This window comes from Camellia sinensis, chromosome 14 (assembly GCF_055761805.1).
Source record: "Camellia sinensis isolate YWXY chromosome 14, ASM5576180v1, whole genome shotgun sequence".
Lineage (NCBI taxonomy): Eukaryota > Viridiplantae > Streptophyta > Magnoliopsida > Ericales > Theaceae > Camellia > Camellia sinensis.
In genome coordinates this window covers 133,028,520-133,052,086 of record NC_138974.1, presented here as the reverse complement: position 1 = coordinate 133,052,086, position 23,567 = coordinate 133,028,520, and the positions used below count along the sequence as shown (strand labels likewise).

Below are 23,567 nucleotides of genomic sequence, written 5' to 3'. Positions count from 1 at the left end.
TTATCTCTCAGGATAAAATGATCAACAGCAAACAATAATAGCACTACAAATTGTTTGTACAACGAATATACTAAGTGTTTACACTCTTTCTCACAAGAAAAATTATGCAGCAAAAATGCAGAGAGGGCAGGCAAAATTTTGGACGAAATTGGTGTGAAAAACCAAGTGAGAGACTTGTCTATATATAAGTGTAAAGATGACTTTTCATTTTGAATTAAACAGGTAATCAACCTGTTTGAACAAGTAGCAGACTTGTTTGGTTTGAATGACACTGTTTGGGTTTGAATTCAAACAGATATGAATCTGTTTGGGTTTGAATTTGAATTGGGACAGATATAAACCTGTATAGATTTCTAACCGAATTTTTGGAACCAAAAGACTGGACAGATTTTTGAATTTAAATTTCTGAAATTCAAATTCCAAAAAATTAGAATTTAATTTTAAAAGAGTAAAATTCAAATGTTTTTTGCTCAAAAAGATAAGTATTGGACTAGACAAGCCTAACCCAACCCAACCCAGCCCGCCTAGATGGACGGCAATTAGTTATTTTTGGGTCCAACGGGTCTAGCCCAATTTGCCCATAACCTCTCCCTTCTATAAATTTGGGGTGTCCCTTGGGGCCCTCTCCAAGTTATAATTCCAAGCTTTTTAAACCCATAAATTTCTTCCCACCAAACCAATGTAGGATAAGCCTTTATTCAAACTTTTAAAGATTTTTCACAAAAATTTCATCTTCACGGAGCAAATTTTAGCTTCAATTTTCTATTCACCCGATAATGGTTTTGAGCAATCAAATATATCACGTGAATCACAACGCGACATAGAATGTGTTATCACCTTGACTTGCGAAATTTGACGAATGAGTCTTACCTAAAAAATAAACCAAAGTTAAGAAAAAATCAAATTTTTTCAAAACTTCAAAACCATTTCTAACACATTTTCCTCCACTCCACTCTATCTCTGCGTCCCGGCCCTATCTCAGATGGGTTTTACCTTTACATCCCGCCCCACACCGCAAGGGGTTTTTCCGTACTAATATATTTATTAAATATGTTTTTATATATGTATATATAATATATAATTCAAATGACACCGATGATAATTGATCTGCTGGTGAAAGTTGGGTGGTGTTTTTGATGGCTAGTTTTGGGTTTGTGGTTCGATTTCTTGTTTCTTGTTTGACTAAAGCTTTAGGTGGTCCTGATAGATGGAGGTTTTGTGGGCCCATTTTCAAGATTGTACGAATTTTTTTTATGGTATTTAGGTGATAAGCACTTGTTAGGTAGCTGACTTTGACGCTGACTGCTTCCTTGAATGTTTCCCAGCAAAAGGTTTTTTTCTTTTTTTTTGATAAAAATGTAATGTGTATTTTTGGTTGTATCTTGATTGGAGGTTGAGAGTCTATAAAAAAATCCAATCAAAAAAGAATGAATAATGATTTGTCCCTCGAAATTCTTCTCCCGAATCCTCCTAATAGTCAAAACGACGTCGTTTTGGCCATTTTTTTTTTTTCTTCTTCTTCTTCTTCTTCCATTTCGACTCTGAAACGCAAGAGGGAGAGAGAGAAAAAGAGAGAAGAGGGGAAGAGAGAGAGAGAGAGAGAAAGAAGAGAGTCCAGCCCGTTGCCGTCGTCGCCCAGCCTGTCGCCGCCGTCGCTCGTCTGCCCAACCCCGGTCGTCTGCCCAGCCCCGGTCGTCTTCTCAGCTGCCCCGCCGTCGCAGCCTCTGCCTAGCCCCGCCTCCGCCTCCTTCCATTTTGATGGCCCCCTCCAGTTCCTCCTCCTCCTCCTCCTTTCTCTGCTTCTGAAAAAAAAAAAAAATTCAAAAAATTAGGGATCGCTCAATTTCGAGCGACGTAGCATGACTCAAAAAGAAATTGCAAACATCATTTTGAACGGAAGAAAATTACAAAAATCAGTCAGGTGCATTATACCCTTTTTAATAACATTATTTATTTATTTATTTTTGAGAATGGGCCCACAAAATGTAATGGTATTTATTTTTGTAACAAGACGGTTGTGTGTGTGTGCGCGCGCGCGTGTGTGTGAGAGAGAGAGAGAAAATTCTGTACACTCTGGAATGTGCATATGGAGTTATGTTCCCCCCCGGGGCGCGGGGGTTAACCTACACTAACTAATAATAAAAAAATCACCACTAACACTTCACATGGGCCTCTAATCTGCAGCCTCTACTATGGGGAGTTTTTTTTTTTTTTTTAATTTTCTAAAAAACAAAATTATTTAGAGAATTGACTCATTTTTTAAATTATTTGAGAAATTAATTTTTTTTTTTGAAATTGTATTTTCAAAATACAATTTTAAAATTGAAATTGTATTTTTAACATGTAATTTTACCTTGAAATCACAGGTTAAAAATGCAATTTATTATAACATGGTGAAATTGCATGTTCAACATGTAATTTCAAAGTCACAGGTTGAAAATGCGTTGAAAATGTAATTTCAATTTCAAAATCGTATTTTCAAAATGCGATTTGAAAAGCAGGTTAGTTTTCTAAATAATTTAAAAAGTGGGTCAATTCTCTAAATAGATTTTTTTTTTTAGAATATTTTTTTAAAAAACTCCTACTATTGGAGTAGAAAGCATATCATTGTGATACAAAATCATGGATAAATGCGGTGATTAAAAAGCAAAAAATTGTCACCAAAGCAAGGAGAGATTAGTTATGCGATCTTGCAAGCTTGAAGCCTTATAATGAGGTTTTCCAAGAATTTTTTTTTTAAGTACATAAAATCTGATTACATATGGAGACTTGCATCTAATTCTACAATTGTATAAATGTAGATTAACTAATATTGCAAAATGTTGGCCAAAAGGAAATAAACCACAACACCACCTACAACAACACCCCCAATACCGAATGAACTAAGAAACTATTTGCTACTGAAGTAATGCTTTAAGCCATTTATCAAGTTATACTTATGTTGTCTTTCACAGTATTAGCACAAAAGTGATAAATTCTCCAATTTAAACCAATAATTATAAAATTGAATCACCAAATAAACATTGAATAAATTTCTCGAATGCACCACCTACCAAGTACAAGAACTCTTGAATGCTTTGCAACAATGGGTATCTCACAATAATGCCACACCACCTTTTTTAGAAAAATGCTTGAGACACTTGAAAATACCCCCTAATGATGTGTCTGACATTGTTTCATTTTTATATCATACTATGTTTCCGGAATTACTTGTCAACATATAACATTGGTGTAATGGATTTGCACTACTCATATATATTTTCAATATAGTATTGACAACGTCCTTTTAAATTTAGAGCTCCTCAAATCCTTCCTCGTCACCTTCTTCCTCTACTCTTTGAAATTCTCTCCTCCATGTATCCATCTGTCCCACATGTACTAACATCAGATAAATAATACTAACAGTTATACATTAAAGCTGAAAGAAGCTTTCTCACCTGATCATCAGAAAATCGTAATTGTTCGGCAACAAAAAAAATGCTCTTGTAGTCTCCTGGCAACGGTTTCCTGCCTAGGTTCTTTGCAATTTCATTGTTGCTAATCATGTCCACTCGGAAACCATTGCTCACAAAAAGCTTGTCCATATTCTGTGTGCTTGACTGTGAAACAGAACCGAAAAACAGATGGTCTTTAAAAACTAAAAAATAAAAATAAGGCATTTGAATTCAAGAGAGATCCTCATTCCAACTCAAAACTGACCTTGATTTCAGTCTCGGTTTCTATCAACCAGGCAGGTAATTCCCCCAAAAAAAGACATCCCTTCATGGCCAAGTTACTTACAATGGAAATAATTTCTTCAAAACTCTCCAAAGTCATCACTGGCAGTCCCTGCATAAGAAAAACAAAATGACTTGTTAACTAAAGCAATCCCCCATTAATGCCTCAGTGGTATGGAGGAGCCACATGTGATTGACTTTATAAATATTAATAAAGCCTTAATCACCTGGAGGGCCCATATACTTGGTCGATTTCCATTAAATCCCTTGCTGCGTAAAGTATGTTGTATATCAGGCGATTCCTCCAGTGAAACATGAAGAAACAAGCAGCTCTTTGGAATCTTAGCTCCAACATCTAACGGTTTCTCAAGAAAATATTGTCAGGACAAGCTGCAGTCCTTATTGAAACAAAAGGAAAACTGGTATAAGAGAAACTTGGACAGTTGGAATTCATAGAACTCCATGACACTTGGTGAGTGTTCTGCAACATAAAGATGACAACTGGCCAGTAAACTTTTTATTTGTGTGTGTGTGTGTCTGTGCATATTTTTAAGAATCTCAAGCACAATTTTAAGCATTGGGGGCAATAAATTAGCCTAGATTTTTAGCTTTCATAAGCAACTATTTTATCAAGCTAACATACCCTTTTAATATTTTGCATAATAATAAACAACTTAGTTATAATTGTATTAAACAAAAAATACTTTGTGCATTACTCAAATTGTTCCATAAATACAAAATCTAGTCATTCCTAATTGGAACAATATCATTTTGGAGGGAGATCCTCTAGAGATTGTGAATGCTATCAAGAAAATGAATAATGATGGTGGATGGGGCTATGCCACAATTATTCAAGACATCTGACGAGCTCTCTTGGATACCATTCCTAATTGGTCTGTCAGATGGATTCCTCAAACTGTTAATGGAGTGACTCATGAATGGGCAGCTTGGGCATTCTGAAACATATTTTCAGGCTCCTCTGCCAAGGTGTTCTCCTGTTCTCAGTTAGGAATTGCTCGAGAACATGTTATCTTTGTTTGTGGTCATCTCTTAGTTTAGTTTTCTCTGTTTTTCTTTTTCTTTTTTTCTTTCTCTCTTGTCCCTTGTTGTTTGTGTTTTGTTTCTTTCCCCTACCAGCCAAAGAAAAAAATGAAGATACAAAACTTATTCATCTTTGTTTAGCATTCAAACCATTTAACTGAAGCTGCATTATGTACTATATGTTCATATCTATACCGATAAATTTGGTGAAGTAAAATGCACCTTCAAGCTTCTGAGCTGCTTTTCTGAATACTCTTTCAGGCGATACGTCAAACATTATAGTCGAAGTTGGCCAACTGAGCCTATAAGGCCGAGTATCCATCCCATCTGTTAACAGAACAACCTGCAGGATATAAGTAGAAATCTATATAAAATTTCACACCAATATAATTAGTCACTTTATCATACATATGCATCACATTATACCTGCTTAAGTCCGTCCATATTGTTCATTGTCGTAAGTAATTTATCATCAATAAACTTGGTTGCAAGGCAATAATGGTGTGAGTAGTGCTCCATATCCATCAGAATATTGTGAGAAACAAAGCAACCAGCATATTGGTCGACAAAAAGAGGATCTGCAAGTAAGCATTAATCACACACCTCTTGGTTCACCAAGAAATTCTCCTTATAACTTGCATAAAATATATAAAAAACACATGTCAAGAGATGACAAAAAAGAAGATGGATGTGCATGGAGAGATTACATATAGAAGCCGGTATTTGCAGAGACCAAGAGAACCTTCTAGGTATTGGTGATGAGGTAGGGACATTAAGATGGACAAGTGGCAAGACAAGAATCAAGGTCACATGTAAGAAATGTGCTTGTGAAAAGTTACAAGTAACCAATGTAAGAAGAAGAAAAAAGGGAGAATCAGAGCACGGGATTCCTGCTAAAGCGAGTGGGGAGGGATAAATGTACGCAGGCAATTGAATTGAGAACACTTTGACAAAGAATGATGAGGAATTCTTTTTGGGTCCGAGTGATAAGTGTAAAATAAATTGATAGAGAGAGAGAGCAAGTGAATAAATGTGTATATTGAATTTGTTGTTGTAATTACAAAGGGAGCTTAGCTCTCTATTTATAGTCTGATATTGGATGCGAGGCATGCCATGCGAGACGCGAGGCACCGAAAGGCAAGGCTAAAGCTTTAGCCGAAAGTGAACAAACATAATGATAACAATGAACGGATACAATGCTAATAAACAATACTAAAGTAATGCTATAAACAATGCTATATTATATACAAAGTATAATAATATACTAACATCCCCCCGCAAACTCAAGGAGGGAAAGCATCAACCAAGTTGAGTTTGGAAACAAGATCAGTGAAGCGGCCAGGAGGATGAGCTTTAGTGAAGATATCAGCGGGTTAATCGACAGAAGCAATAGGGAGAAGATGGACAGTACCACAGGTAACATGCTGGCGAATGAAATGACAATCAATCTCAATATGTTTGGTGCGATCATGAAAAACATCATTGTGAGCAATTTGAAGAGCAGTGTGATTGTCACAAAAAAGGTCAGTAGCACCAGAGGAGGGAACACCCAGATCAGTAAGAAGCCAACGAAGCCAGAGAAGTTCCTGAGTAGTATCAGCAAGAGCACGGTATTCGGCCTCAGTACTGGAACGAGCAGTAAGAGATTGTTTCTTGCTGCGCCAAGAAATAAGAGAATCACCCAAAAAAAAGCAGAACCCAGTAGTAGACCGGCGGTCAGTAGGATCGCCAGCCCAATCAGCATCGGAAAAAGCACGAAGCTAGAGAGAGGAGCGGGCGGAATAATGAAGACCATGAAACATGGTGCCTTTGAGATACCGAAGGATACAAAGTAAGGCAGCATAATGAGGGGTACGAGGAGCCGACATAAACTGGCTGACAATATGAACTGCATAGGCAATATCAGGACGAGTAACAGTGAGATAGACAAGACTGCCAACCAGCTGTCGATATAGGGTAGCATCAGAGAGAAGAGTGCCATCAAGAGGTGTAAGACGACTCTGAGGCTCGAGGGGAGTGGAGGCAGTCTTGCAATCCATAAGACCAGCACGGGTGAGAAGATCAGAGGTATACTTAGCTTGAGAGATAAAAGAACCCGTAGAATCATGGAAGATTTCAAGACCCAAGAAATAGCTGAGAGGACCAAGGTCTTTCATCTCGAAATGGTGGCTAAGAAACTGTTTAAGGCGAAGAATACCATCAAAATCATCACCGGTGATAATCATGTCATCCACATAAAGTAAAAGCAGGGTGGTCCCTTGAGCTGTTTTCCGGATAAAAAGAGCAGTATCATAAGAGCTGGAGGTGAAACCACAGTCATGAATAGTAGAGCTGAACTTGGCAAACCAAGTGCGGGGAGCTTGTTTGAGACCGTATAAGGCACGCCGAAGTTTGCAGACTTTATGAGGTGGAGAAGCAGACCCAGGGGGAGGTTGCATGTAGACTTCCTCAAGAAGAATACCATTAAGAAAAGCATTGGTGACGTCCATTTGATAAAGATCCCAGTGGCGGGAGGTAGCAACAGCAATCAAGCTGCGAACTGAGGTGAGACGAGCAACAGGAGCAAAGGTCTCTTCATAGTCAATACCATATTCTTGGTTAAAGCCTTTGGCAACAAGGCGGGCTTTGTAGCGCTCAATAGATCCATCAGAACAAGTCTTGATTTTGTATACCCATTTGCAGCCAATGGCAGACTTGCCAGGAGGAAGATCAACAATGTCCCAAGTATGAGTTTTGGCTAAGGCCTGCAATTCAGTAGTCATAGCTTGCTGCCAAAGAGGATTAGAGCGAGCCTCACGATAGGAGGTCGGTTCATAAGTAGAAAAAGCAGTAGAACCAACAATAAAGTCACGAAGACGAGTAGAAGGTTGTGTTACCCGGCGTGGTCGAGCAGACGGAGGAGGAGCCAGTGGAAGAGACTCAGCAGGAGGGGAGGATGTCGAGGAAGTAAGAGCAGGACCATCAGAGGGAGCAGGAGCATGGGACAGTCCAGCAGGCAAGGCGATCTCGAGAGAAGCTGGTGTGGGTGGGGGAGGAAGATCATCAGAAAATAGATCGGTGGAAGGATCAGTAAAAAACAGAGAGGGGGAGGGAACAGACAAACGGAAGAGAGAGAGAGAGGAAAACATTTTGTGTTCCCAAAAGACCACATGACGAGAGATACGAAGTCGTTGGGAGAGATGATCCCAACAACGATACCCTTTATGTTCAATACCATAGCCCAAGAAGCAACAAAGGCGAGAACGAGGTTCAAGTTTGGTACGTTCATGAGGTTGGAGAAGAACAAAACAGGCAGAGCCAAAGACCCGAAGGGCGGTGTAAGGAGGACGGGTGCCGTGCAGTCGCTCATAAGGAGTGTGATTATGAATGACAGGTGTAGGGATACAATTGATAGTGTAAGCAGCAGTGAGAGCTGCCTCTCCCCAAAAATGTTCCGGACAAGAGGAAGATAGAAGAAGAGCACGAGTAGTGTCGAGAAGATGCCGATGTTTCCGTTCAGCACGGCCATTTTGTTGAGACGTACCGGGACAGGAACGATGAGGTTGAGTACCATGACTCTGAAGGAAGGAAAGAAAGTCAAAATCTTTATATTCCATGGCATTGTTGGAGCGAAAAATCTTAATAGTTTTAGAAAATTGTGTGTTAACCATTGTAGCAAAATTGTAATAAAGTTGTTTGAGCTCAGAGCGAGTTTTCATAAGGAACAACCATGTAAAACGGGAAAAATCATCAATAAAAACAACAAAGTAGCGGGCTCCGCCCATAGTGGGAGTAGGAGAGGGTCCCCAAATATCAGAATGGATGAGATCAAATGGTGCAAGAGAAACAGAGTCACTTTTATTAAACGACAAAGCAGGTTGTTTAGCAAGTTGACAGGACACACAATCTAAAGCATCAGAACTGACAGGACCTAAATGACCACTAGAAATTAAAGTTTTTAAACGACCAGCAGAAAGATGGCCTAAACGACAGTGCCAAAGCTGAAAAGGAGATAAACGAGGAGCAGTGGTAGTAGTGGTAGGAGCTGTGATCTGAGAGGAATCCGGAACATGAAGATGGATAAGTTCGTAGAGGCGTCCATGCTTACGGCCTATCCCAAGGGTTTGTCCCGTCCGAGGGTCCTGCACCAAACAACCAGTAGGAGAAAAGGTAACAGTTAGACCATGCTCACATAATTGACTAATGGAGATAAGATTTAAAGTGAGAGCAGGCATAAGATAGACATGAGATAAAGATAAGTGAGAGGTGGAAACAGAACCAACATGACTCACAGACAGAAGAGACCCATCAGCAGTATGGATAGAAGGAACATGAGGAGTAACAGAGATAGGAGTAAAAATAGTAGAGTCAAAGGTCATGTGATTACAACAAGCGGAGTCAAAGTACCAGGAAGTGTTACCTGCAGTGACAGACAAGGCAGGAGAGGAAGGAGTACCAGATTTTTGCAAAAAATGTTGAAACATGGCTTCGACATCTGTGTGAGAGAAGACTGGAGTGGAAGGATCTATAGGGACAGGGGAAGGTACATCCTCTGAGGCAGCAGCAGCAGTGCGTTGGAACCGACCATGTGAGGTGCTGCGGGAAAAATGCCCGGGGGAAAGACCATTGCGAGAAGCACGGGCGGGATTGCGGAAGCAATCTTGCTGGAGATGACCAGGACCAGTCTTGTTGCAAAATCGACAGAGGCAAACAGGACAATTAACCAGAAGATGAGTCGACGGAAGACTGCGATTTTGACAGTAGTTGCAGAAGGTTGACTTCTGTGGTGAAGGTGGGGAATGAGAACTCTTAGTCTGGGGAGTAGCAAGAACAGAGTCCACAGGGTGCGGATGGAGAGTACCAAACCGAGTTTCCTCTGACAAGAGTTCAGAAATTGCTTGCTCAAGAGTGGGTAAAGGAGTGCGATTGAGGAGAGAAGCTCGTACGGGCTCAAAACGGGAAGTAAGAGCCATGAGAAACTGAACCAAGCGATGTTGGTCACGGTAAGTAGTAAACAAGGCAGCATCCTTAGTACAATCCCATGGAGGTTCAGAAAGAGCGAGTTGATCCCAAACATAATACATTTGGGACAAGAAATCATTAATGGTCTGAGTTGGTTCTTGGCGCATACGGTGAAGGTGACTCAGAAGCTGATATTGGTGAGCAAGGCCAGTAGTCTGATAGCGTTCTTGTAAAAAATCCCAGATGTCCTTGGCGGGAGAGGAAGCAGAGTCAAGTTGGAACCGACCAAACTGAAGGCTGATAGATGTGATAGAAGTATTGCGAAACCAGGTAATGATCTGATAGTTTTTACTATCCCAATCCTCCAGACGATCGATATATTTGGCAGCGGAGTCTGTGGTGGCAGCGGATTCGGTGGTTGTATGGATGGGTTTGCACACATCCCCAGTGATGATGCGCCAAAGTTTCTTTCCTTTGAGAAACCCAGACATAGCTTGTGCCCATAAGACATAGTTAGTCCCGTCAAGAACAACGGAAATAGGGTGGTTAGAGGAGTCGAGACGATCCATGAGGGCAAAAGCGTACTTTCGAGGTAGAATTTGAAAAATCCGAGGGTACCAGTGAATTCAGAAGGTCGAAATCAGTGGGAAAAGAGTGACCGGACCAAAAAATAGGACCAGAAAGGCACTAAATGGGCTGGTCAAAGTGGCTGGTCAAAATTCGGTCGGCGCACGTTAGCAGAGAGTGCGCGGCGCACAATAGCAGGAGACAGCAGGCGGCGCACGAAAGCAGAGAGGTGCGCGGCGCACGTTAGCAGAGAGGTGCGCGGCGCACAATAGCAGAGGACGGCAGGCGGCGCACGAAAGCAGTAGGGCTGACGTCGGCTGACGCAGAAACACGCGGTTCACGTTAGCAGAGAAGGCCGCGGCGCACAGTAGCACGGGACAGTGCAGAGGCGCGTAGAGCGCGTCGGAGAACGAGGATGAGCGTGGCCTTAACTTCTGGCAGCGCGTGGAGGCGCGTGGAAGGTCGTCTGGTGATGAATTTGGTGGCGATGGATTCGTCGTGAGGAGACGAAGAGATTGGTGTGGTTGAATAACGAAGACAGAGAAGTTCGAGAGATGCAACAATCTGTCTAAATGTGATGCTCTGATACCATGTAAAATAAATTGATAGAGAGAGAGAGCAAGTGAATAAATGTGTATATTGAATTTGTTGTTGTAATTACAAAGGGAGCTTAGCTCTCTATTTATAGTCTGATATTGGATGCGAGGCATGCCATGCGAGACGCGAGGCACCGAAAGGCAAGGCTAAAGCTTTAGCCGAAAGTGAACAAACATAATGATAACAATGAACGGATACAATGCTAATAAACAATACTAAAGTAATGCTATAAACAATGCTATATTATATACAAAGTATAATAATATACTAACAATAAGTAAGTTCAAATCGACGATTCAAGTAGGACAACATGAGCAAAGAAAAGCATGAGTATTTGAGATTGTCAAATGATCTAACAAAAAATACAGACAAAAACCAAGTAATTTGGACAATACTTCATCAAGTCCTATGTCTTCTTCCACCTTCACTTGACCATGATCAAATTCTCAATATTACAAATTACAATGTCGATACACACTTCAAAAAGTAAACTTTAACACAAACTGTTCGACAAAATGCCTCAACGAATAAATTTATCTGAATCAGTGTACTACAGAGAGAGAGAGAAAGAGAGAGGTGGGTTTGCCTGGACGATGGGTCTCCTGAAAGCGAAGAGAAGCGCGATCAATGGCGGATTGGAGTAAAGGGTCATCTTCGTCGTCGTCGTTGAGTTTGGCTCTCAACAACAACCCACCACTAATTTTCCTTTTCTTGGAGGCGCATGTTAATAATGGCTGGCGCACAATAGCAGTAGCCACCGAGGGTGAGAAGGCCGCTGCCACACATTCCATGTATGTGGTGGTGCAGTCAGGTCCGGTGAATAACTCAACACCCAGATTATGTAATTTGCGCGGGATTCAAACTCATTTAGGCCTATTTTGATAAATAGAAAAACAAAAAATAATAATAATAATTTATTGACTTATCAAAGTTGATTTATTGAAGTTATGTTACTTTTTTTTTTTTTATGGGCTATTTTGGGGAGTTGGCTAAAAGTCACTTTTTTTGGTTGGTAACAAAAGCCAAAAGTTAGCTTTTTTGTTTTTTTTTTCATTTGGGAAGTTGGTTTTTAGCCAATGGTGAAATTACAATTTTACCCTCATGAGTCAAAATGTGTTACATAGGTGAAGTCGTAAATATTTTAAATAAATGGGGGTAGTTTCGTCATTTTATTATGATTTGACATCATAAACAAACATTAATAAAAAAAGTCAAAAGTCACTTTTTACCAACTTTCCAAATCATTTGTCTAAAAAAGCCAAAAACTTGGTTAAAACCAAAAAACTACTTTTTACTATCTTCCCAAAATAAGCCTATATATTTTTTAAAAAGGCCAATAAGCTAAAAAAAAGTTACTTGGCAAAGAGGCTTAAGTAAGGAGAGATTATGGGTTCGTTTGGTTTGTATTTCTGAAAAATTTTTGAGAAATTTTCTCTACAAATAAGTTTTTAAAAGTAATCAAACCAAACAATTTTTCCAAAAAAATTTCTCAAAACTTGTAAACCAAACAAGTTTTCCAAACAAATCTCTCTCTCACACACATCAAATCAATCACTTTTTCCAAAACTCTCTCTCAAAATAATTTTTCAAAACATCTTTTGAAAAAAATCAAACCAAACAACTTTTCGTACTTTTTATCTCTAAAACACATCTTTAAAACACAAACCAAACATACCCTATATAATTTCATATTTTCATAATTTTAGAATTTGGAACAAATTACCCTACAAAATAATTTGTTAACAAGATGTCTTATCAAGTTTGAAATTGTTGTACCTTTTTCTTTTGTGGAGTTTTTTTTTTAAAATCTTTTATATTAAAATTTTATAAGATAAAAGATAGATAATATTTTTATAATAATTAAAAAAATTTAATATTTTTACAAAAATATTTTAACTCGACAAAAAAAAATTAGGGTGTGTTTGGTTTGTGTTTATAGAGTAATTTTTGAGATAAAAAGTACGAAAACTTATTTGATTTTTCTTTTTTTAAAAATTATTTTAAAAAGAGAGTTTTAAAAAAATAATTAATTTGATGTGTATGAGAGGAAGAGTGTGATTTTGAAAAGTAAGTACCAAACAAAATTTTGAAATTTTTTTAAAAAAAATTTGTTTAATTTAATTATTCTTAAAAATTTATTTATAAAAAAAAATTTCAAAAATTTTTCTGAAAAACAAACAAATCAAGACCTTAATTTTTCGATAAGGACTTTAACTAATTAAAAAAATATATTCCACCTTATCTATGGTTTCGACCTTGCTTCTCTGACAAGACGAAACTAGGTATGGATTTTGCCTTACGCCTCGCACCAATTAGCAGCTCCGTCACCCACATTCCGAGTCTTAAAATATGCTTAGAGATATATAAAATTGTATTTAGATCTTAAAAACAAATAGTTAACCTTGCCAATGCTATTCTACCAACCCAAAAATGAAATTCCAAAAGAAAAATACTTGGGAGCACTAATTAGTGCTCCCACTAATTAGGTGGCAGCACTAATTATGTGACAGTGGGTCCCGCCATTAATGATGTGATGTTTTGGTCTTAAAATTGTATTTTTTTTCTTTTTTTAGTTTTTTAATGTATTAAGGCTATTAGTGGTGATATTTTTAATGGGATAAATCATTGTTGATTCCAAAAACAACCCACTCTAAGGCTATCGAGTTTGAAGGTTAGTGGCAGAGAAGTTGGGTATAGTCATAGGAGAGACAGAGAGAGAGAGAGGGGTCAAATCTAATCTAATGCAGACAACGGCTTTATATCCCCCTCGAATTTGCCACCAAACAATTTCACAGACACACAACAGGAGCAAGAGAGCAAAGCAGAAAGAGGAGAGGGCAGGAGGAGATAAAAAGTGCTTATCTTCAAACCATATCTTCTATTTCAAGAAAAACCCAAGAAAAAATGGATCCCAATAACCAAACCCTAGAGAACCCAGAATCCCAAACACCATCAGAAGACCAAAACCGTCTTGCCATTGTATCCTCCTCCAACAACAACAACCCTCTTCCCACTGCTTCAATCTCTCTCTCTCTCTCCACAATCCTCCCAACCCATTTCCTCCTCCCTCCCAAAATCTCTTCTTTTCTCTCCTCTCCTACTCACCCCAACAAGGTCAAAATCCCTTCTCAAATCTCATCCCTCTCTCACCTCTCTCTCTCCTCCTCTCTCTCCCCTGCTAAACCTTTCTTCAAATCAACCATCTCCTCAAACCCTCTCCAAAACCCACTTTCCCTCAACCCCCGCCGCCCTTCCGACCCCTCCTACCCAGCCGGAATTCGTCGAGCTTCCATTGTTTGGTTCCGCAACGATCTTCGAGTCCATGACAACGAGTGCCTCAATTCAGCCAACAATGAATCCATGTCTGTTCTTCCTCTGTACTGCTTCGACCCCAGAGATTACGGAAAATCGTCATCTGGGTTCGATAAGACCGGTCCGTACCGTGCCGCATTCTTGATTGAATCGGTTTCGGACCTCAGGAAGAACCTTCAGGCAAGAGGGTCTGATCTTGTGGTCAGAATTGGGAAGCCCGAGACTGTGTTGGTTGAATTGGCGAAGGAAATTGGGGCCGATGCTGTGTATGCTCACAGAGAGGTCTCGCACGATGAGGTTAAGGCTGAGGAGAAGATTGAGGCGGCGATGAAGGATGAGGGTGTTGAATTCAAGTACTTCTGGGGAAGCACTCTGTATCATGTTGATGATTTGCCATTTAAAATGGAGGAAATGCCCACGAATTATGGTGGGTTTAAGGAGAAAGTGCAGGGTTTGGAAGTGAGGAAGACGATCACGGCTTTGGATCAATTGAAGGGGTTACCGTCTAGAGGAGATGTGGAGTCTGGGGAGATTCCATCTTTGGTCGATTTGGGTCTCAACCCATCTGCAACATTGGGTCAGGTATGGGATTTGTTGTTGTTTTGTATGGTTCAATTTCATTCTGTCCCTGGTTCTTTAAAATTGCTATTTTATCCAATTTAGTTTTTGTTGATTCTATGATAACTGTTCTGCCATTTTGTATGTATGCCTTTCGTATTGCAAATGATTGGTAGAAGGAAGGGAATAGGAATTCTTTGTGACTAGTCATATAATATTGGCTTAGTTGGGAGTATTTAAATCTTGAAGTTCTGAAGTACTACTGATTTTGTTAACCTTACCAATAGTTGTAAACATAAAGAAATAAAGATAATTGAATGAACAAAGACTAGTAGCTTATAAATTATAATGCATTCTGTGGGAAGAAATATGAGTACTGGTGAATTGTTTCAAGTTCACATTTAAAACAATTTGATTGTTTTTGTTTTCTCTTTCCCTTTTTTGTTTTCTTTTTTTATTTGAACAATGTAAAGGATATGCATTCATATCCTGAGTCAAGCCTTTATTACTTTGCCTAAACTATATTTTGTGTATAGAATTGGGATTCCCCTTAGAATTGCGCGTGGACCATTGTTATCAAATCGCAAACCGTTTTGCCTTTTGTCTGAAGGTAGACAGGAATCACAAACTGAAAGCTTTACATTCTGTGAAGTCCTTTTATTCTCCTGCAACAATGCTTAAATAGCAGTTCTACTATGTTGACATGTTGGGTGTGAAACCATTGAAGACAATCACATTTAGAAATGTTTTAGGCTTTGTAGCATCCCTTTGAAATGATTTCTCGCACTGAGTCACCAATTTTAATGGTATACTCATGCTACCTGCTGAGTTCTGCACAAATACATGTACATATATATATATATATATATGTGGCCTACAGCATCAACAATATTTCAACATTTATTGGAAATAGTAAGAAAAACTGACAGACTTCGTTGTCTACTTTCGAAAAGTAACATGGTCAGCATTTACTGTCATGTAGGATGGAAAACCAGCCACCAATGCTTCTCTGGTGGGAGGAGAAACTGAAGCATTGCAGAGGCTTACAAAATTTGCCGCTGAATGCCAAGCACAACCAAACAAGGGAACCAAGAATGGAAACAATGATAGCATATACGGTGCAAACTTCTCCTGCAAAATCTCTCCTTGGCTTGCTATGGGATGCCTCTCTCCCCGCACAATGTTTGATGAGCTGAAGAAATCTGTTTCCCGGTATGCCCTAGTTTACTGTGTTCTTGTTTGCTGGTTGAGAAAAATTGTTCTCTATAATGGAATTGTCCGACATGTTCTTACTTTGGAATGATTTGATGTGATTGACAGGACAATTGCCGCTGCCTCAAATCAGAAAGATGGTGGCAGCGGCTCATCTGATACTGGAATGAACTGGTTGATGTATGAGCTGTTGTGGAGGGATTTCTTCAGGTTTCTCAACAAACCATTAAGCTCATATCACACTTTAACCACATTTTTTTAAATATTGTGATTTTTTTAATATGCACGTAAAAATAAGTGTACAAGTGTGGGCTCCTGAATTGTCTTTCTTCATGAAATGGCTGATGCTATTGCTTTCTTCTTGGTGGTTTTTCAGATTCATTACCAAGAAATACAGCTCTGCTAGGCAACCAAGCATTACTCCGGTCACAGCTTGCACAGCTGCCACTGCTTGAGGGAGGAGGGTGTATTAGAAGTGAAAAGCAAATATATTCCTGAAGGAGAGTTTCATCATTCATTAATGACGTCCCAATCTTTAGCTGTTAGGTGTTGTAGGGTTCTTTTAAAAAAGTGAGCTTGTTCCTTGTCGAACACTAGTATTCTTGATTGCCAAAATAATTGTTGATAATGAAAGCTCCTCTTCTTATTCTTGATAGATATGGCCAATTAGTCCAATATTTCGGATGTTTATGTGCCATTCTTGTGAATGACAGGTCTGTTTGGTTGTGCTTTTATTGCTTTGTTATGGCTTTATTTTATTAGGAATGCTTGACAAGGTTACCTTTTTCAGTGGTTTTCAATATTGTGTCATAGAGAGGTGCTTAATAGTCCTAAATTGGTCGATAATTCATGTAGGCGTAATCATAGTTGTGATTGCCCAAAGCTCAAACGTGCTTTTGTATTCATAATTCACTCTATGTTCATTGTAACATCCACACCAGAAATTGTAGCAACCAAATTGCCATAGAATGCAACATCTGTTGATCATGGTATATTATTTTTTTCTAGTTGCAATCAATGATAAATGTTCATATGTGAATTTTAGAGTTATACCAAAAACACTATGTAAGTGTTTGAAAAGTTGCTCTTTTAGTAGGCTATTTTAATTTTTGACTATTTTAGTAAATTAAAATTTTTGTATTTGGGAAGATAGTTGAATTTTTTTGTAGATAAATGTGATGTTTGTGAAAGAAAAAGTGAAATGATTATAAATTTAATGTGATATTTTGTCTTATTGACTATTTTAATATGTTGTCTTTCTGTAAATTTTAGCCAAAAAATAGCCTTTGCCACATGATGAATACAAAATAAAATCAATCAAAAGCAAGGTTTGTGGAGGTAAAAAATAGAGTGAGAAAAACATTCATATGATGTCTGAAACTTTAAGGGAAGACAACACAACAAAAATAATCCAAAGCATCATGAGGTAAGCGGAAGTAAGCCAGGCCCATAGCCTTGGCCCTCCAAGCTCAGCTCCCAATGTTTGACGTCTAAATACTAGAACAGCGATACAGCCTACAGAAGTACAAAAGAAGACAAGCAAAGAGAAGCTGAGTCCCTTGGCGTTCTGGATCCGCAAAGGTTCCCTTAATGTTATGAAGTTGTATGCTGTGTCAATGAACCATGGAATGCCGATGCCAATATAAATGTTCACCGAATTGCTACAAAGCACAAACAAGAAAACTGTATCAATACAAGTTTTCACAAGGTAAAATTCAAGATAGGTGTGCAACAACCACGTCATGAAATTTCAAGAATGATATCCATGTCTTGTCTAATGAATTTGAGAAAATATAGTAGAGCTAATCTTTTTAAATTTAGCAAGGTCGTAATTGAATTGGAAATTGACAAATGAACCTGCAAGTGATGTTTGCTATGGCAGAATCTGCTGTTGTCTGACGTTCAGCAGCAATCTTGCTTGCCACCAAATCCGGCCACGAGGTTCCAGCCGCCAATGCAGTAAATGCTATGACATACGCATTTATTCCTGCAAATAAATGAAAAATGTACATGAAATGCCTATGTACACTAACCAGACTTAATGCAAATGAATAATCATGGTGAATTAAAGAAAGCTTGGCAGTCAGGAGGAAAACCTGTGACACAGCTTATTAGATCTGTGAACTGTGTGACAATGTATGCTATCCCACTGATGAAAAGTAGGGAGCAAATGAAAGCAATCCACCCATGAGCAATTTGACAAGGAGGGACAAAAGCAAACAAAAGTCTCCATGGTACAAGGAGTATCTGCCCAAAAATTCTTCCGACCCGCAGGTAGATATTGTTCAATTTTCTTGATTCTGTGCTCTCCAACTGTTAAATAAAGAAAAAATTATTCAATAAAAATGTGACCACTTTCTTATGTTCTAAGGATATGAATACATTGTCCACTGAAATTTAACAAGTCATATATATGCCTTATAAGTCTATAAAACAGTAAGCAGGATATATACAAACGTGTTACATTGAGGCTGCATTTGGTTTGCATAGAATTGGCCTTGATTTAGCATTCCAAATTTCCAATCCTGTGGTATCTTTTTTATTAATCCAAATAATCTTGTGGATATCAAAATCTTGTGGATATATATATATATATATATCGAGTATCTACTCCAAATAGCAATAATATGCCTGAACTTTTTGCTCAAATAAAAGTAACATGCCTAAACTTAAAAGAGTCGCTTTTCATCCACTCTAAAAGAAAATTTTGAAAGAATTCAAAATCATGTACCTTGAGTGCATCCACAAATTGCTGCTTCCAAATTGAGAGCACATGAGATTCTTCAGAATCAATCTTTTTTACAAAATGTTCACTTGAAGATTCAGCTAGATCACTACCAGGCACATTTTGATAAGTTCCTGCAAGTTACACTTTGAAAAGAGAGAGATTTAGATTCAATTTTTATGGTGAAAAACAAGAGAAATACAAACAATAGTGTAGTATATTGCATTAGAACATTATTTATGACGACATCTGGATGATGCTTCCTCTCAAATCTCTTAATCTAATACATTAGGCATAGTTATGGTTTTTTGACATCAAGAGTTACTAAGCTTCATACAGCTTAATTGCTTTCATATTTTTCACAGCAGATTAAGCCTCAAATTCCATAAATTTAGCCTTTGACATAGCTTAGACATCCTTCCAGATGTTTATCGTTACTGAGCCAGAGAGCCTTTCTGAAGCTATAATAACGCTATTCACAATATCCACACAAGACAACAGGAAAACAGTACTCTCTTTGAGCAACATTACCTGCCCTGTTTCCTGAATGAACAGTAAAAATATCACCGATGCTTCTACTTTCATCTTCACCATCTTGAAGTACTTCAGAATACTCATCAGAGACATTGTCATGTTTGCAAAAAGCAACCTCTTCTGGCACCCAGTCCTCTGGCCTCTCAGTTCTTGCGCTGAGTCATATAAAAAAGATGTGAGTGAAGCCAAATATCAACCCTTCTAATTGCAACATTTTCATCAGTACAGCAGGAAGAAAGATGCATACAAAATTAAAATAAGAAAAAACATACAAAGGAAGAGACAAGTAGGGCCAACGCTTGTCCTGAACATAAGCATGTATCAGCAAAAACCCAAACTGGAGCACTGTCAATAAGGCTTCCCATAAGGTAACAACATTTGGAGTCCATACCTGCAAAGTAATGAAAACTTGTTCACAAATGTTTTGACATTGAAGGAAACAAATACATAATGGTGAAACCAAGATGGCTCACTCAAGAGGATGGATACAAAATATCACCTCCAATATTATGTATAGCCAAACATAGGCCCAAAAGGACCAAAAGAGTTCTACTAGCCAAACTCCTAAATCTGAAATCTTTTTCAATTCTCCAGCTTTTGGAACCACAACGCAAACAGCATGGATAGGAAATAGGTCGAATGCAGCAGAGCCAACAAGTGTTCCAGGACCCAAACCTGTCAATACATATTTGTTTAGCAGGGTTATCACCAAAACATGCAAGAGTGACCAAGTGTACAGCTCAATCAGAACCAAAGTTCACAAATCCAACCTCTGTAATAACTAACCTTGTGGTTTATACACATATGAACACAAACAAATATGCTCACAAATAAATTGTTAGTTAACTATTAATTGTGAGTTAAATTTAAATTTACAATACTAAGCTAGTAGTTTCCAAATTATATTTTAGTCTTCCAATTCTCTTTAATCTTTTAAAAAATTTGTGATAAGTTAAGAACTTCACTCAATGATAGAAACTTCAACTTCAGCAGTTATGAAAAACTGTATGGTAATGAATCCAAGAACTAGAACCAAGGTAACAAGAGCAAATGGGAAGACAAAAAAAACTTCATAAGCAATATATACAAAGAATTATTATGACATCAAATGTAGTTGACTTTGATGAGAATACAGAGTTAATTGTCATAACTTGGATCATAGAGATATAAAATTTGAAGCACAATGGCCATCACATCACAAGTAGTTTAACAAGATGGACAGGGATTTCCAAATTTTATCTCATCATTAAATACATAGAAAATGACAATAATTTCCAACAAGATTGGGAAAGATTTCCAAATTTATATCATTTGTTTTTCAGATAGAAAAAATCATCTCCTATGTTAGAATAAGCACTGAGTACAGGTATAGAAAGAAGGTAACAGACCAACCTCCGGCATACAATTCCCCAAGGTTTCGTAAGGCATCAATGGTAGCCAAAGAGATTTGAGGGAAGCTAGTCCCAAACGCCAGCAAGGTGATGTCAGCAATTGTGTAATTCCACACTTTTTCATATCTAACAACTTCAGTATTTGTTAAAGGATCTATCTCCACCACAGTCCGAGTGTGTTTAACAACATTTTCCATAGACCGGAAGAACCGATCAGTTATAGCTGATAATCCAATAAAACAATAACCAAGACCAAGAAAATACAAAAAGGCCCTGAATCCATCACTAAGGGCAGTTTCACCACTAAAAATGAAGTAGTCTACGCATTTTTCATGCCCAAAAATATTGGAAATTCGATGTATGCTCTCAGCAGAATGGTTATACATGGAGACCATTCAAAGTAGTTCGAATTTCACTGCTCAAGCAAATGGAGGATTACTTGTTGCAAGTAATTACGTATCTGACAAAAAATAAGCAGCTAGTAAGCAAAACCCAAAATCAGAATTTTGAGGAAAACAATTACATTCTATCAATAATAAGTATGCAAAAATCTTCAATTACATAAATATTGATGTTGTATTCTTTAATTGATTTATTTGAAAGTGATGGCTTGATTCAAGCTCCAACAAATCTAGGTAAAAAACTAATTGGGTTTATTTGCAATTTGAATATACAACATAACTAAATGTTTTCAGTAGCAAAAAAATAAATTAATTAACAAAACTTGCACGCCACTTATATGACTGGCAAGTACTTAATCTCACAACAGAAGCTCATTCCCAAATTAAATTGGTCTGTGAATCACATAATGCAATTTTGCCCAACGAGGAAAATAAAATTTTAAATTTAAAAAAAAAAATAAAAAAAAAAGAAAAGAAAAGAAAAAGGAACAAAGCTCACAACTCATTAATGAAATCAAATTTTTTAAAAAGATTAATTAATTAATTAAATTCGCAACAACGTCGACCGCTAAATTTGAGACATGCTCTCGAGTGCTCGAATCTCAAAAGAAAAATGGAAAATTGTGACTGTATAAATAGAGCATGAAGGAACCGACATACCTGAAGAGTAGAGGTGTACGGATCGCCGGAGATCTCTGGCCGTGAAATCTGGAGATCGCCGGAGAGCCGTCGATGCATATAATGACGAAGAGCCTCAAATCCGAAGAATCCTGCTGCCTTTGAATTCGATGGAGACTGTACCTATATGTTTAAAAAAAACGATTTACCTTCTAATTTTGGCCCCCAAGTCTGCTATGGAATTAGTTATAGTGGCCTTTACCATATATATATTCAAGAAAATAATATAATTTTATATCTTTTAAATTATGAAAAATTATTTATAAGTTCTATTTGGGAGACTTATGCTATATATGATTCTACTAAAAATTTATGTATATGTTTAGTTTGAGTTTGGGAGATGAGTTTTAGAGATAAAAAGTACGAAAAATTGTTTGGTTTGGTTTTTTTCAAAAGATGTTTTGAAAAATTATTTTGAGGGAGAGTTTTGGAAAAAGTAATTGATTTGATATATATGAGAGAGAGATTTGTTTGAAAAACTTGTAAACCAAATAAGTTTTGAAAAAAAATTTTGAAAAAATTTGTTTGATTTGATTACTTTTGAAAATTTATTTGTAGAGAATTTTTCCTAAAAATTTTTGAGAAACACAAACCAAACAAAGCCTATGTTTCTATAAGTCTTATGGAAAATTTGTTGACACATTTATCCTCATATTAGTTGTTAATATCATAAATAATAGTAAAACCATATATAGGAAATTGAATATTACTATAAATCATATATACATAAACATAATATAACGTGACATCTACATAAACGTAATATGACATCTATGATCTATGGCAACATTCAATTTTCTACGAAATTGAATGTTACCATAGATCATATCGACATAAACGTAACGTAACGTGACACCTACATAAACATAACGTGACACCTATGATCTATGGCAACATTCAATTTTCTATATTTATATGAAACGTAACGTGACACCCACATAAATCAGCAATATTTTCACATTCAATTTAAAAAAATAAAAACTCATTAAGTTTGCGAAACGTAACATGACACGTTACGTTACGTTTATGTAGATGTCACGTCACGTTACGTTTATGTAGGATCTTGTGGAATATATTCCTATCTAAATAGGACTTGAGACTCTATAAAAAATTACACAGGACTTAACCTACCATAAGCGTCTGAAAAAAGACTTATAAATAAATCTCTCTTTAAATTATAATTAAAAAAATATTATAACTAAATAAAAAAAATTATAATTAAATATTTTAAAATTATATCATAATTAAAAAAATAATAATATAATTAAAATATATATATAATAAAAGAATATGTATAATAAAATTCTCCAAATTGTGTACATATGTATATGTAGAGTAAACACAAGTCAAACCACAAAATTGAGGAGGAAACAGACGTGCATGGACGCTGTTCTCTTTATCGTTCGGCTTTACCTTTTAGGGAACGAAAATGCGAAGTCAAAAATTAAAATTTGGTGTTAAAGAGTGAGTTGTGCTGAATTTATATTATACCACCACCGCCATCTATAATTAGCAGCGCGAAACGCTCTAATCTTGTAATAAAAATTCTAGCAGTGTCACTGTACCAAATATTTTTACATAAATTTTTAAAAATAAATAAATAAAAATTATGAGCAACCCCATGTCAATCAAACAAGACCTTTGTATGTTTAGTGATATTACATGCAGCAATTAATATATATATTAGCATATCAATTAGTGTTATGTCATTATTACTGACCTCACATATTATACAAATTATAAATATTTAAAATCTCTAAAATTATGACATATCATATGTTAGTATATTAATTAGTACATTAATTGATACACATAATGGTGATACAGTTTGTCCCAGTGAATGGATTGGACTGGTCCAAGCTCCTCAAGCCCAAGTCCAAATGATCAAGCTCAC

At 37.2% G+C, this 23,567-nt stretch overlaps 3 protein-coding genes across 4 annotated transcripts; 1 reads left to right on the top strand and 2 right to left on the bottom strand.

Annotated features, from left to right (window-relative positions):
- Positions 1-2,996: 2,996 nt before the first annotated feature.
- Positions 2,997-11,803, bottom strand: LOC114283518 (S-adenosyl-L-methionine-dependent methyltransferases superfamily protein). Of its 2 annotated transcripts, none has more exons than XM_028226372.2 (7): positions 11,449-11,803; positions 5,184-5,335; positions 4,980-5,100; positions 3,944-4,071; positions 3,700-3,828; positions 3,438-3,599; positions 2,997-3,364 (listed from the first exon to the last, which is right to left on the bottom strand). In XM_028226372.2, the coding sequence occupies exons 1-7, from the start codon at positions 11,651-11,653 to the stop codon at positions 3,293-3,295; spliced, it is 969 nt and encodes a 322-aa protein (XP_028082173.2). In that variant the 5' UTR covers positions 11,654-11,803; the 3' UTR covers positions 2,997-3,292. The 2 variants fall into 2 exon arrangements, with proteins under 2 accessions (XP_028082173.2, XP_028082172.2); XM_028226371.2 differs by having other exon boundaries at positions 4,953-5,100; positions 11,449-11,745.
- A 1,690-nt stretch (positions 11,804-13,493) lies between these two features.
- Positions 13,494-16,599, top strand: PHR2 (photolyase/blue-light receptor 2). The gene is made up of 4 exons (XM_028226375.2): positions 13,494-14,756; positions 15,715-15,944; positions 16,053-16,154; positions 16,321-16,599. The coding sequence occupies exons 1-4, from the start codon at positions 13,767-13,769 to the stop codon at positions 16,397-16,399; spliced, it is 1,401 nt and encodes a 466-aa protein (XP_028082176.2). The 5' UTR covers positions 13,494-13,766; the 3' UTR covers positions 16,400-16,599.
- A 674-nt stretch (positions 16,600-17,273) lies between these two features.
- Positions 17,274-21,911, bottom strand: MHX (magnesium/proton exchanger). Its single transcript, XM_028226374.2, has 9 exons — positions 21,656-21,911; positions 20,596-21,054; positions 19,703-19,878; positions 19,476-19,594; positions 19,201-19,358; positions 18,676-18,803; positions 18,041-18,257; positions 17,802-17,931; positions 17,274-17,605 (listed from the first exon to the last, which is right to left on the bottom strand). The coding sequence occupies exons 2-9, from the start codon at positions 20,987-20,989 to the stop codon at positions 17,308-17,310; spliced, it is 1,620 nt and encodes a 539-aa protein (XP_028082175.2). The 5' UTR covers positions 20,990-21,054; positions 21,656-21,911; the 3' UTR covers positions 17,274-17,307.
- Between the last annotated feature and the right edge of the window lie 1,656 nt (positions 21,912-23,567).

Coding starts and splice junctions, on each gene's coding strand:
- LOC114283518 (XM_028226371.2), bottom strand. CDS start 11,653: ATGGAATGTGTGGCAGCGGCCTTCTCACCCTCGGTGGCTACTGCTATT. Junction 3,600..3,699: donor AAACCGAGACTGAAATCAAG/GTCAGTTTTGAG, acceptor TCTGTTTCACAG/TCAAGCACACAGAATATGGA. Junction 3,365..3,437: donor TACGATTTTCTGATGATCAG/GTGAGAAAGCTT, acceptor CATGTGGGACAG/ATGGATACATGGAGGAGAGA.
- PHR2 (XM_028226375.2), top strand. CDS start 13,767: ATGGATCCCAATAACCAAACCCTAGAGAACCCAGAATCCCAAACACCA. Junction 15,945..16,052: donor CTGAAGAAATCTGTTTCCCG/GTATGCCCTAGT, acceptor TGTGATTGACAG/GACAATTGCCGCTGCCTCAA. Junction 16,155..16,320: donor TTGTGGAGGGATTTCTTCAG/GTTTCTCAACAA, acceptor GTGGTTTTTCAG/ATTCATTACCAAGAAATACA.
- MHX (XM_028226374.2), bottom strand. CDS start 20,989: ATGGTCTCCATGTATAACCATTCTGCTGAGAGCATACATCGAATTTCC. Junction 19,879..20,595: donor TGGGGAATTGTATGCCGGAG/GTTGGTCTGTTA, acceptor ATGTATTGACAG/GTTTGGGTCCTGGAACACTT. Junction 18,804..19,200: donor TCATTCAGGAAACAGGGCAG/GTAATGTTGCTC, acceptor TGTAACTTGCAG/GAACTTATCAAAATGTGCCT.